Below are 14,060 nucleotides of genomic sequence, written 5' to 3'. Positions count from 1 at the left end.
TTTAGAACATTTCCTCACCTCAAAAAGAGATTCCATTAGCCAGTCACTCCCCATTCTCTCCCGGCCCACAACAACCACTGATCTCGTTACTTCTGCTGGCATTCATCTGGGAAGTGACTGAATAGGGAAGCCAGAGAGAGTCCATGCTACAAACTGGCATTACCCCTTCCTTTGAGTAACAGTCAGCCCTTCCCACTTGCCGGCTCACTCCCCTGTGACTTTAGTGCTGAAACATCACCAGCCTACCCTCTTCATTTACCCAGCGAGGGACATGAGAGGGGAAGAAATCTGCTCAAGATCATGCAGTAGTTGGAAACAACTCTGGCCCTGGAGTGCCACCTTTTCCAGCCCTCCAAGCACCTTCTCACTAGCCATTCTTTTTTATTTTTTATGATTCCAATAGCATTTTTTTTTGGTATTATTAATCTACAATTACGTGAAGAACATTATGTTTACTAGGCTCCCCCATTCACCAAGTCCCCCCAACATACCCCTTCACAGTCACTGTCCATCAGCGTAGTAAGATGCTGTAAAATCACTACTTGTCTTCTCTGTGTTGCACAGCCTTCCCCGTACCCCCCCCCCCACACTATACATGTTAATCGTAATGTCCCCTTTCTTTTTCCCCGCCCTTATCCCTCCCTTCCCACCCATCCTCCCCAGTCCCTTTCCCTTTGGTAACTGTTAGTCCATTCTTGGGTTCTGTGATTCTGCTGCTGTTTTGTTCCTTCAGTTTTCCTTTGTTCTTATACTCCACATATGAGTGAAATCATTTGGTACTTGTCTTTCTCCACCTGACTTATTTCACTGAGCATAATACCCTCCAGCTCCATCCATGTTGTTGCAAATGGTAGGATCTGTTTTTCTCTTATGGCTGAGTAGTATTCCATTGTGTATATGTACCACATCTTCTTTATCTATTCATTTATCGATGGACATTTAGGTTGCTTCTGTATCTTGGCTATTGTAAATAGTGCAGCGATAAACATAGGGGTACATCTGTCTTTTTCAAACTGGGATGCTGCATTCTTAGGGTAAATTCCTAGAAGTGGAATTCCTGGGTCAAATGGTAAGTCTATTTTGAGCATTTTGAGGAACCTCCATACTGCTTTCCACAATGGTTGAACTAATTTACATTCCCACCAGCAGTGTAGGAGGGTTCCCCTTTCTCCACAACCTCGCCAACATTTGTTGTTGTTTGTCTTTTCAATGATGACAGTCCTTACTGGTATGAGGTGATATCTCATTGTGGTTTTAATTTGCATTTCTCTGATGACAATCAATGTGGAGCATCTTTTCATGTGTCTGTTGGCCATCTGAATTTCTTCTTTAGAAAACTGTCTATTCAGTTCCTCTGCCCATTTTTTAATTGGATTATTTGCTTTTTGTTTGTTGAGATGTGTGAGCTCTTTATATATTTTGGATGTCAATCCTTTATCAGATCTGTCATTTATGAATATATTCTCCCATACAGTAGGATGCCTTTTTGTTCTATTGGTGGTGTCCTTTGCTGTACAGAAGCTTTTCAGCTTGATATAGTCCCACTTGTTCATTTTTGCTTTTGTTTCCCTTGCCCGGGGAGATATGTTCATGAAGAAGTCACTCCTGTTTATGTCCATGAGATTTTTGCCTATGTTTTTTTCTAACTCACTAGCCATTCTTATAGCATAGTGCCTCTGTTTCTCCATCTGTAAAATGGGAATTATAATAACTTACTGCACATATTGTTGAGAGGATTAAATGAAACCAAAACAATCCTGTATGTGAAGAGTTTAGCCCCGTGCTTGACACATAGCTGTCTCTCAGCAGAAACAAGTCAGATGAAATTCCCACCAGGCCTCTTCAGGCCCTGTATATTCCAGTTGTTTAGGATGGGTGGAGGTTCTCCCCACCTGCTACCCTTGAAGATGACAGATGGAAGTTACTGAAACTATTGAGCACCTAGTCACTTCTTCCCCGTCACCTGAAAGCTGGTGATGTCGGCAGGGCAGGCAGAAGGTTGAGACTTGTCGTGATGACTAACAACCCAGAGTTGTGGGAGTCTGGTTAATCAGCAGTGTCAAAACTTCCCGTGGCTGTTTGCAAACAAGGGCCACCTCCAGAGGAGGAAGACCAGAGTCTGGGGGGAGCCCCTGGGTCTGCTGCAGAACTTGGGTGAGCCATGCTGGCAGTGCCAAGATGCTGGCATAGTGGGCAGAAGCCGTGGCTGTGGAATACATGGCTTCCCTTACCTGGCTGCTGCCTCTGCACACCCCTACCTGCCCCCCTAAGAACAGAAAGCTGATTGCAGATGCCAGAGCCTCTTGAGGGATTCTCTTTCCAGGAGTGGCTGATTGACTAGTTGCAAGAAGCCCAAATGAAATGCCAGGCTGGTGTCAGAGCAAGGATAACCTTAGTAATACTAATCCAACCTGAACAGCATCTGCCAGTTCCAGTGCAGGATGTTCCAGAACTCACTTGGGAAGGTGTCTGGGGGCTGAAGAGCAGGCGGGGCGCAGGTATGCTGACTAAGTGCTCTCAGCCCCACCCACCCAGCTCAGCAGACAGAAACATCAGCTAACAAACCAGACACTCCCCTCTTTTGACAGCCATCACTCAGACTTCTTTTTATATGCCCGTCTTATGGGGAAGCCAGCCAGGGCGAGAATTCCAGATCCAAGAGAGAAACTAAATTAGTGCAAAAAGTAGTTCTCATCAAATATGCTACCAACAACAGTGTAAAGTATAAATTTGGTACAGCCCTTCTGATGGCAATCTGGCAACATGTTTAGAAAGTATTTAAAAACTGCTCAGACTCTTAATTCAGAAAGAATTTATGAAATTAACAATCTCCCTCTCCCCTTCACATCCCCTCCCCGAGGAAACAAACAGGCTGTGTGTGGGGAGATGTCCATAGCAATGCTGTTTATAAAAAGGGAAAAGGAGCTACTCATATATCTAACTTCATGGAATGGTCAGGTCAGTCGGGGCAGAGTGGATCAGTGGAATATTAGGCAGCCATTTAAAATGATTATTCTTTTCAGTCATTTTTACTGAGTGCTGGGTGTGTCTACGGACATTGGTACCCTAATGCTGAATGTGACCTGGCTTCATCCTTAGTCTGGATCCTGCTGTTCAGAAAAAAGCAAGACATTGTAGGAAAAAGTACTCAGGAAGTGCTTATTATATGATTTAAAGTGAAAAAAGACAGACTAGAAAATTGTATCTACTCTCTGCTTCCCATTATTCCCAGAGCTGGTATTTGCAGAATGTAGACCATGTGCCAGACACTGGGCTCTTATTTAATGCTCACAACAACCTGTTGGGTTAGGTGCTAGCACTACTCGCACTGTCAGAGGAGGAAACTGAGGCAAGAGGAAGTGCCTGAGGTAGGGTTCCAACCCAGAACCACCTGACCCTCAAACCCAGTTCTAACCATTGCTCTATATTGTCTTTCCTTAATATAAGCATAATGTCTGGTCAAGGTTAAGTACCAAAAAAGAAAATCTGGTCCAATGACAAAAACGTTAAGGGTGGTGGGATCTGGGGGGTACTTTTCCTCTCTTGGTTTCTACTGCATTTGTGCAGAAAAAAAAAATTGAAGCTAGACAAATAAAAATAACCTAACAACCTAGAATGTGCATCAGATGGAGAGAAATCAGTGGGGAAGTTGAAAAAAAATGGGAATGAGGTTAATAATGCATGCCTTGGCTTAGAACAAGGAGATGGAGTGAGTTACGGGCAAGAAGTGAAGCTGAGGACCATTTGGGTGACGGAGCCCAGGCAGCTTCTGGAAGGTCTGTGGGAAGCACTGACTCAGAGGGGTGGGCAGAGCTTATCTCTCATAGCTAATCTTTTTATTACCTGGGGCTTGCATACTATCTCCTCAGTGTTTGCATTCCTCTCATTTTTCAGACTTACAGGAAATGATACTGGGAAAAACCCTCTGTTTGCTTTCTACCCGGGGAGGGAGGCAGCTGCCAAATTCTTCTCAGGTCACAAAAGAGGTTTTAGGTTCCCCTCACCTGAGAGCTGGGGAAGCACTGCTGGGTCCACTCTCCCTGTTTTACTGAGGGCAGGGCTGCCTTGGTTCCCTGCAGAGACCTTTGTAAAGGGGAGCACTGCTTTCTCTGTTAATACAGCTTTAAGAGAGAAGGTGCTCTTGGGTGGGGACGGGGGAGGCACAGAGTGAGCTGGAAGGGAGAGGGGAGAGAAAGGTACCATTAGTTCAAATCTCTATTGAGCACCCAGTGCCTGTAGGAGCTCAGTCTGTAGCAGACAAGAGAGCAACAGGAATTTACAGTCCAGCCAAGGGTTGTCCAAGACTCCACTCTTTCATGTCCACTGAGGAGCATGGCTTCCTGAGAGCTGACAGGTGTGAGCTGTCGTTCATGTACACTGGAAGAAAGTCTGTTTGGATATGCTTACTGCACTCTGTTCTTCCCCTCTGAATTATTCGTGATCTATTCATTCAGTCAATGAAAACTTCTGTGATAATAGACACTGCAGAAGATTTCCCCTTGATCAAGTCAGGAAAGGGCCTCACCTTCAAAGAGATGAAAGTGTAATATAGGTGAGACCATTACAATCCAGTGTTGGAGGTACTGCAGGCAGGTGAGCAGGCGGGGAAATGTGGTGGCCAGGAGGGTGGAGGAACGTGACCTCTAAGCTTGAAGTACTTGAGGGACAAGCAGGAGTCAGCCAGGTCAAGGTGAGAGTGGGTGAAGGAGAGAGGGCTGGCCAGGGCGAACAACATTGCTAAGGCCTGAAGGTGGTTGAATCTCAAGTTAGGTCATTCAGACTGGAAAATCATGTAAATCTTCTGTGTGCTTTTCTTGGGTTTATCTGATACTCTGAGTATCAGATCAAGTACAGTCTGGCTTGTTATTTCCCCCTATTTGCTTCCCTCTGGGCAGAACTCTTCCTTGGCTTCCTCTCAGGTGGATGCCTGAGAATTAAGGGGTTTCAGGGAATTTGTACACAGAGATAGAGCTGCCACCCCCTGCCTGGGGGCCAGGAGGGTGGATGTGGATATAGATATGCAGTGTTCTGGCACCTTCCTTTAGTGTGACCTACCTTGAGACACCTATGCCTCTGCCAGAAAGCAGGCTGGAGGTCAAGGCCAAAGGCTGAAACCAAGAATCCTCACTCATGGGTTCAGGACCCCTGCATTGGGATGGCCAGATTTCTTGCAAATCCCCCACCTTCCCTGTGGCCAGGGGAGAGTTGGCAGCCTTCACATCAAACTGTCAGTGAGGTTTCTGGGATAGAAATGACGTTGAGGTAGTTCCTGTTGATACTGTGCATTCTTAAACTAAATTCCGACAATCATGAAGCAACGTTTTTACATTGCAAGTCAGGGTTTTGCTAGAATTCCAAAAATGCCTCCTCCTAATGCTTCAATTTCCTTTTTCCTTCATTGGTGCTTTGATCTTAATAAACTCTTGCATCTATATACATATGATATATGATTGGTTTGTGTGTATGTAGACACACAGACACCTATTGGGTTCATATCTCAGTTCTATTACACACTGGGTTGGTGAATATACTTTCAGAGGCTGAGTTTCCTCCTGAAAACGGTCTGTGATGGTGCCCACCTCACAGAGTGTTCAGGGTTAAGTGGGATTTTATTTATAAAGAGCTTAGCTCAGTGCCTGGCACAGTGCTAGCACTGGATATATGGTAGCTATTTATGCACACAGAAATAAAAAAGACTGTACTAAAATGTTGGCAGCATTATCTCTAGTGGGTGGGGCTACACTTACAATGAATATCTATTACTTTTGTAATCAGAGATAAAGAACAATAAATGTTATTATTAATTTAAAAACGTGGCTTTAGCTTGTCAGAAGGAACCTGCAGTTAATATCAATGTATCAGCTTGCAAGTGAGACAAGGCTCTGGTTCTACACCAGGACTTTAAAGACAGATACCACCCCAAGCCCTAACCAAATTATAGGGACTATAACAAAGGGAGATGTCTGGCCTGGAATCTAGAGAAATTTCACCCTCATCCAACCTTGAAGTCCCCCTGATCACTGATGTCTGGAGTGCAAGCAGGGGAATTCAGAGACGGTAGCTCTTTAATTATGGCCTTGTCTCCCACTGGGAGTGTTATCTGGGGTTTCTAGCTGGAAATCTCTAACTCTCCAGGGAACCATTCCAGGAAAGTGACATTTACCCTCTATTGGGCTTTCACTGGGGCATCTCAGTTAGAAAATAAAACACATTAGCCCACTTCCTGTAGGGGGACTGTGAGTGTCCTGGTCTGGCACCCAGACCGACCGAGGTTCAGAAGGTTGGCTCCGTTGCCTGTTGAGATTCTCCACTGCCAGCCCAGCACTCAGGAAGCAACAGAAGAGAGAACCGTCCTGGAGCTGCACGCCTCCTCCACTCCCTTCCTTGCTCCTCCTGGGCCATCGCCTGCTCAGCAGGAAGGGGCAGAGTGCCCACCCTCCTCGGAATATCTGCGGAACCATCAGTTTGCACTGGGCTGGCTTCTGAGTTTCTTTTTTCTCCTGTACCCTGGAGGGGGAATCTCGCTGCTGACTGGAGTAAAATGCGGCCTCTGTTTGGAGACAAAGAACAGAGTGGCTCCTCCAGGCCAGCTGTCTCTCCCTGGCCTCCCCCTGAGGCGTCCTAGGAGGAGGGCCTTTTGGGGCTACCCTGAGAGTGGCTGCCGCCCTGGAGTTGCTGCACTCTGAACATGTTTTCACTGGGGCATAGAGGGGTATTTTATCTTAAAAATTTCTGGGCAGCTTCCCTGTTCTGGAAGATGTTAATTTGCTGGAGGGTGTATGTCTGTAGGTGAGCACCTGGCAGCGGGTGGTACCCTAGCTGGGGAGGCAACCTGTGTATTCCTACTAGAGCTCGTGACAACATGTGTGTGAAAACGTGTGTGATAATGTGTGAAAGTGCATGTGTGGGTGTGCTAAGCAGAGTAAGAGAGGACGAGTCTTAGAGCATGTGACAGCACATGCGTGGAGCAAGTGGCCATAGGTGTGTGCACTCCGGAGCATGTGAAGCATTTTGGGGAACGTGTGACAGTATGAGCGCAGTACAACATGTGAGTGCATGTATAAAGTGTGTGAGAACGTGAAAGTGTATACACAAACCATCTAGAGTGGGTATGAAAGTGTGTGTCCTGGAATGTGAAGAACACGTGTGCTAGAGTTTGTGAGAGCATTTCAGGGACAGCAAGGAAGCACGTGTGAAAGGTGTGTGTGTGAGTAGCAACTAGTGCATATGAAAGTTTTGTACTAGGGTGTGCGGATGTGCGTATTAGAGTGGAAGTTTAAATGCAAAAGCAGGTTATGTCCGAACTAGTGTGGGAATGTGTGTGAAACTGCGAATGTGTTCGTGCGTACTAACCAGAGCGCGTGTGAGGGACGCGCGTGCCAGCGTGTGAGCGCCTGTACTGGAAGGCACGGGCACGTATGACGACACGTGTGTCCCACGGTGCGGGGGCGCGGGCCCCAGCGGGAAGCCAGGGTGGAGCCGGGAGGCCACGGAGTGGGCGGTCCCGCGTGCGAGTGCGAGCGCGCGCCGAGGGGTGTGCGGGAGCGCGCACGCGCCCCGCCGCCCCCCGCCCGGGTGGGAGCCGGTTGCCATGGGAACGCGCCGCGGCCGGAGTTAATCATTTCCTGTGGAAAGTGTGCGGGAGGGGCGCTAGCTGGGCGGGCGGAGGAGGCGGCGGCGTGGAGCTGCCTCCCGCCGGCGGGCCGGGCCGGGCCGAGCCCCCGGCACTGCGGCGACGCCGGGATCCTGCCTCCGCCAGGCCGGTGAGTCGCGGCCCCCGGCGGGCTGGGAGCGGGCTAGGCGTTTGGGGTCCGCCCGGCGTTCCGGGCGCCGCGTCCGGGCCAGCCCTGCCCTGGGACCCCCTGCCCGGACCCGCTGAGGGGCGCGGAGACTGCCGGGTCGCGGAGACCCAGCCCAGCGCGGCCCCCTGCAGCTCCTAGCGCCATCCAGCCAGAGCCTAGGACCTTGTCGGGAGCAGGGCTTGGGACGGCACGTCCCTGGGATCGGAGCAGCCTTAGGACCCCCGTTATGATGTCACTGGCCCTGGAGAGCCGGACCCGACTGGGAACCCCTTCCCCTGCAGAGATCTCCCGCACCCCCAGGGCTCCCTCCCGAAGGCTGCAGTTTCGGGCCCTCCCACCACATACGTCTCCGGGGCAGTTCGCTTTCCCCCTGGCGGGGCCGGAGTGGGGTGGGTCAGGCCAGCCCTGAGGTCAGGAAGGGACAGAGTGGAGAATTGAGCCACTGACAGCGGCTGCTGGGGGTCCCAGAGGGGCAGGGGAGCCAGAAGCCGCCTCCTTCAGCCCTCTGTTGTGAGTTAGAGCAAAACTCTGGCGCAGTGAAGGGCCTGATCTTGGGAGGTTGTACAGAGGAAGCTGTATTTAAAATCTTAAGAACTCTCTCAACCCCCAACACATCTGTCTCAAGGTGGTGTGGTGGGTCCTGGCAACCCCTGGCCTTTCACCCGCCCGTGCTTTCCCTCCTCCTGAGGCTGGGTGAGCACCTCTCACTGCCCAGCTCTCCCTGCCCAGACATATTCCCCATGCCCTTGATAAAGTAGCCGTCTTCTTGGCCAGGGAGAGTCATTTCAAGGAATGCAGCCTCAGAATGGGGCCCTGTGTTTGCCGTGACTGGACTTTGGAGGCATAAGGTCATGAGTTCTGCTGTCCTTATGGGCACTAGGTAGCAGTGTTTTTGAAATCTGGGTTGTCCTGGAAAACCTAGGATGTGTGACTGTGGGTGGGGGGAGGTCCCAGCCTCTGACCCACCTCCCTGCCCTTTGGCCTGTTCTGGCAGGCTAAACCTTCCTGGGCAGCAGTCATCTGGGCAGTTTTTAAGTCTGTCCCTCAATCATTGCAATATCCCTGGTCTATGGAAGGGGGGCTGAAGCTCTATAAGCCTTGGCCTAAACCAGAGAGGCAGATACCCCTCTTCCCCAGGCAGCCCCTCCTGCATTCACCCATGGGAGGGAGATCACTGAAAAATTCAATTTTTGAGTTCTTTGTATATGCCAGTATTGTTTTAAACACTTCCTATTCATTGCCTAATCCTTATACCAACCCTGTAAGGTGAAGTTCCCCCCATTTTCAGGTGGAGACAATGAGGCACAGAAAGGTAAATACTTCTCCAAAGGTCACACATCTAGTAAGTGGCAGAGCTGGGTCCTGAACCAGCTTGTGGTCATAGCCACTGTGCTGCTATGCCCCAATTGCCCCACACCATGACTCTCACATTGGTAGAGGCTCCAGCCTTAGGCTTATTTGAGTCCTTGATACTTTTGACCTTCATATCCTTCCAACTGCTAAATTCAGCTGCTTTTTCCTCTTCAGGATCTTGCACACATCCTTCCTCTTTCTTCCTGATATCATCCTGGCTGCCTCCCTGACTTCCCTTCCAGAAAGCTACAGAAATACTGTCTCCTACTGTCCTTGCTTCTCAGACTCAGGTGATCTCCTTAAAAGTCTTGTCCATCAACTGTGGAGTTTGCCCTCAGTACCCATCTCACCTTTCCAGCGGCGTGGCATGCAGGCAGAGCCTATCCCTCTCTTCTGGCCCATTGGGCAGCTGCTCCTCAGGGTTGTTCATGTGCCCAGCTCTGTGCCAAGGAGCCTGGAGAAGAGGATGTCTGGCTACTCCTCTGATTCCTTCTACTCCACATGGGTCCGTCTCCATTTCCTCTGTGGAGCCTGCCTGCATATTTGGTTTAGCCCCCGCCCATCCTTTGGCCCATAGTCCTGCCCCCTCCCAGTAAGAATGATCAGAAGCCTCCTCCTCCAAGTTGTCTTCTGCAGTCAAGGAAGGCAAAGACCATGACTCCCTAGCCAGGAGCCTGGCATTCTTCCAGGGTCAGCTCTATGAACATTGGTGCCCAGATTTTCAGGCCACCCATCCTGCAATCTTACTTCTTTTGCTTCTGGATGCTTCAGACATTCCCTCCTCTCCGTCCACCCAGCATGCTCAGATCTCTCCTCCTCTAAGTACCACATCTTCTCAATTCAGCTTCTCCTTCCCATCCTAGCCAAACTTCCCCAAAGAGAAGGAGGTGGCTGCTTTCTCCTGCCCTCACCCACCCTCTGAGCCTTCTGCCCTGCTCCACTGACATGCTCCCTTAAAGAGTTCCCAGGGTCTTTTTTCCAGTTTGACACTTCTGTTGCATGATTCACTGGGAACTGACCATCCTCTCCTTCTTACTCACCCTCCAGTCACCTCTGAAGACTCTGCTTCTGTTCCTGCTACCTCTGACCTTCCTTTTCCAGCTTTCCGTACCACTTGGAGTGAACTCAGTCCTCCCTGGTTGCCTTTTTCTTGTGCCATCTTTGGTGACTGCACCCTTACCTGTGGCCCAGTGTCCCGTGTTAGCCTTCCAGCTCTGAGTCTCTGTCTGTAGCCTTGCTCTTACCCAAGTTTGAGCCTGAACTTTTGTTTGTGTTTATTTCAGGGCTTTCACCCCAAAAGCCATCACTTGCTTGGTGTGGATGAAGCTGCAGCTCCAGGCTGGGTCTTTGGGACCCCCACTCTGGGGAGCCATCAAGGGTCAGGGGTGGTGGACACCATTCAAGTAGATACTTTTACTGCTTGGCAGAAAGTGATCAGTGCAGTGAGGGATGGGGAAAGGGGTCTATAGCTCAAGTAGTGCCATTAGGAAGTCTTTGGGTATATCCTACTCCATTTTAAAATGAAAAGCAAACTTCCCATTGCTTCTCTGAGCTGACTTGGCTTCTTCTGTAAATGGTGTCACTGTCTGAGTTTGGGATTGTAGCTCGGTCACCTCAAATGCCTGAAGGTTGCTTTGAGCACAGTAGGTGCTCAGTAAGGTTGTATGCTTGAAGTCTGTTCTGTTCACTTGCTCAGTTCATAAGGGACCTATGGGGCTTTCCCTCCAGATCAGTGCTCCCCACCCCCACCTCCATTCTCCCATACCACCTGGCACCTCCCTGTATCCTGTTCTGGTTGTGAAGGTTTGTGGAAGTGTTTACCTCCCTCCTGATAGGGAGCTTTGAGACCACCTCTCTCCTGATCAAAGAGGACCCTTGGCAGGTGCTTGGCACACAGCAGACATTGGATAAATAATTACTAAGTGGTGAATGAATGAATCTTTGTATATCAACCCCTAGCATGTTGCCAGCCACATTGTAGGGACAGCGTGAAGGCCAGCTGAATACATGAATGAGCTAACTTTAAGAGTATTTGATATATATGCTTAATTTGTCAATGGCCACAATCAGGGCCCCTTCTGATTAGATTTACAGAGATACTGTTGACTTGTACTTCATGTGGGGCTGTGACCTGGCACATCTTCATGCTGTCAGGCTCCTAGTGGAGAAAAAGGGGCTGAGATGTGGGGTCTCCATAGTGTGCTACAGACACACCTTACTGGTACCTTGCCCACTTCTGAGCTGCCCTACTTGGGAATAAGCACCTCCAAATGGAAACAGACCACATTTCATCCCATGAGTCCCGGAAACCTTGGAGGACAATTTGTTGGGGCTGCTGCTCTGGGGAACAGGTGACATGGATCCACAGACCCTTCCATATGGTGGGCTCTGGTCAGCCCTGGTGGGGGTGGTCGGGGGGACGGCGGCCTTCAATCTCCTTTCCCCTTGTTCTCTCTGCAGGCCGCCAGGCCCCCGGACGAGGCTGCTGAGCCCCGGGCCATGGTCCCATCGCGCAGGACGTGGAACCTGGGAGCCACGCCCTCGCTGCGCAGCCTGTGGAGAGTGGGCCGGGCCGGGGAGCCCGCGCCGGGGATGGCTCGCCCCGCCCCAGCCAGCCCTGCCACCCGCCCTTTCCCACACACCGGCCCGGGGAGGTTGAGAACTGGTGAGTTCGCATTTTTTAAATGCCTCTTCATTTCGCTTCCTTCCTCCAGATACCATAGATGAGACCGGGGTTTCTCGCAAGTTCCTAGGCTCACTCAGAGCTGTCAGGTAATTACAGGGTAGCCGGCAGCCCGCGAGCCGGCGTGGAGTCAGGGCGTCAATTTCGCAGGGCGCTCCTGCCCTGTGCGGTCTGTAAGAAGTCGTGGACGCCAAGTTAAACTTTAACGCGGTCGGTAGAGCTGGGGGGAGACGCAGCCAACAACCACGCGCCCTGTGGCCCAGCCAGGTCGGTGTCGCCCTGCCGTGCGCCCGTCCTCCGGTGTCTGCCCGCGGCTGGTAAACAAGGTAGGTGAAGTGGCTGCCCGGCGCCGCGCGGCCCTGACACTTGATTCTGCCCGGGCTGGCCCGCAGACGGCGAGGGGAGTGGACGAGGCTGCCCCCAGCGTGGCCCGGCGGGTTTGGGTGGCATGCACTCGGTTTTCGGCGCCATCCAGGGTGGCTTCTGTAGGGGCCCCAACAGCAGGTGGGCAGTGGAGTACCCCAGCCTGGGCCCCCGCGGGTCCCCTAGGGGAGCTGTCAACACCAGTTCTCCTTTCTGGGTCATGTCTCCTGGTGCCTCCAACGTCAAGTGAGAGGCTCCTCTGATTCCAGGTGGGGGCTGGATCAACGGGTCTGGGGAGCTGCCCAGTGACTGTCTCCCCAGCACTATCTCCGCTTGGGGCCCTGCGTCCTGGAGTGCGGGGGGAATGAGTGGTCTTCAGACAAGATACCTTCAAGGTTTGCTGTCTGTTTCCCAACCTACAGGGGAAGGGGTTTAGATTACCAGCATGTCGGAGCTAGCAAACAGTCTCCAGAGGCCCCCATCAGGTACAGAAGGGGAAACTGAGGCCCAGAGAGGGCACGCAGCAAACTCCTGTTCAGTTCCCTCTCTCTCACCACACTTTTGCAATCATCAGTAGCGGCCAGAGTGATGGCCTTCAAAGTCTTTCTCTGGGGGACAGTGAGGCTGCGGATGACCCTGGAGGCCTCTGGGGAAAACTTGGGCTTCTGGGTCAGGTAGCTCCAACTTTCTGGAAGGGGCTGAAGATGGTCTCTTACCCACAAGGTTGTCCTAAGGATTTAAATGTAATACAAATGAGTTTAAATGTAATATAAATGGTTAAAAAAAAAAAGAAGAAGCATAAAACAAAAGCATGTTCTCTTGGAAAACTAAAACAAAGGGAAAACAACCTCAAGCAGATAAAAGTATAAAAAAGAAAAAGATAAATCACCTAGAGGCCTATCGCTGAAGATTTTCTATAGTTCCTTCCAGTCTTGTGTGTGTGTGTGCATGTGTGCAAATTCGTTTATTAAATAGGTGTTATTAGGATTATATGACCATATAGACTTACCCAATTTTAAAATTTAAGACAAAAGTCAAGTGAAATCCTGTGTGTGAAATGCTAAGCATATGCCTGCCACTGGGTAAGGTTGCAGCTAACTTGGTTGCCCCTGGGGCCCTCTGTCCCCAACCCCTCTTACGGCTTCCTTGAGAAGGGTAGGCCAGCAGAGGGTGGGTCAGCACATGGAATAGGATGGCTCTATTACTGGCTCTATGTACCGCTGGGCATGTTATTAACCCTCCAATTCCTACCTCTCAGGGTTGTTGTGAGGAGCTGATGGCCTGAATTTGTGGCCACTCTTTGCATGCCTGGCACTGAGTGAGCACTTATGGGTGTCATTCCATTTAATCCTTGCTACAGGATCATGAAAGTGGTTCCTTATACCCATTTTATTGATGAAGAAACTGAGGATTGAGAAAGGCATTAAGGCCTGGAAAGCACTTGGCCTGGTGCTGGCATCAGGATATAATTACACCCCAGAGTAGCAGCTCTGCAGCTTGCCCCAGTGTGGTGAGCCCCCTCTCCTGTGCCCTGACCTCACAGAAGAGGTGGGGTAGATGAGGCATCCATGCCACAGTCAGCTCCCCCCATCCAGTGAGGAAGACAATGTGTCAGAGGCCAGGGGGATGTGCTTTAGCTGGTCCTGAATATGCTTTTGGAGGCTGGAGGGAACAGGCCACTCAGCATGGGGTTGGTCTTCATGAAGGCAGGGAGAAATTGCCACCTAGAGGCAGCCTTGGTAATAAAGCCGAGGCCCCTGGGGTGCCGTCCTGTGAAGGTTAGCGCAGCATGTTGGCTTCAGCTTCCTTCTGCTGCTGTCTGTAGAAGGTGCTCATGAGTAAGTGCTAGACCCACAAGC

The 14,060-nt window shown here is 50.6% G+C and overlaps 1 protein-coding gene and 1 long non-coding RNA gene across 9 annotated transcripts in view; one reads left to right on the top strand and one right to left on the bottom strand.

The window, feature by feature from the left end:
• The window catches only part of LOC118918666 (uncharacterized), a 28,072-nt gene extending 17,531 nt beyond the window's left edge, over positions 1-10,541 (bottom strand). The window contains exon 1 of the long non-coding RNA XR_005027226.2: positions 9,506-10,541. This is a non-coding gene — a long non-coding RNA (uncharacterized LOC118918666). The remainder of the gene's footprint in view (positions 1-9,505) is intronic.
• Positions 1-14,060, top strand: part of KIFC3 (kinesin family member C3) — a 57,244-nt gene that overhangs the window by 14,556 nt on the left and 28,628 nt on the right. For 2 of the 8 annotated variants that reach the window (XM_057493063.1, XM_057493064.1), the window contains exon 2: positions 11,616-11,820. In XM_057493063.1, the coding sequence (XP_057349046.1) occupies positions 11,655-11,820 (166 nt within the window). In that variant the 5' untranslated portion in view covers positions 11,616-11,654. Of the gene's footprint in view, positions 1-7,554; positions 7,764-11,615; positions 11,821-11,893; positions 12,165-14,060 lie in introns of those variants that run through there. The other 6 variants (XM_036897647.2, XM_036897646.2, XM_057493062.1 and 3 more) reach the window with 5 other exon arrangements.

The sequence above is a fragment of the Manis pentadactyla genome, chromosome 15, assembly GCF_030020395.1.
Source record: "Manis pentadactyla isolate mManPen7 chromosome 15, mManPen7.hap1, whole genome shotgun sequence".
Classification (NCBI taxonomy): domain Eukaryota; kingdom Metazoa; phylum Chordata; class Mammalia; order Pholidota; family Manidae; genus Manis; species Manis pentadactyla.
This window is presented reverse-complemented; position numbering and strand designations above follow the sequence as displayed.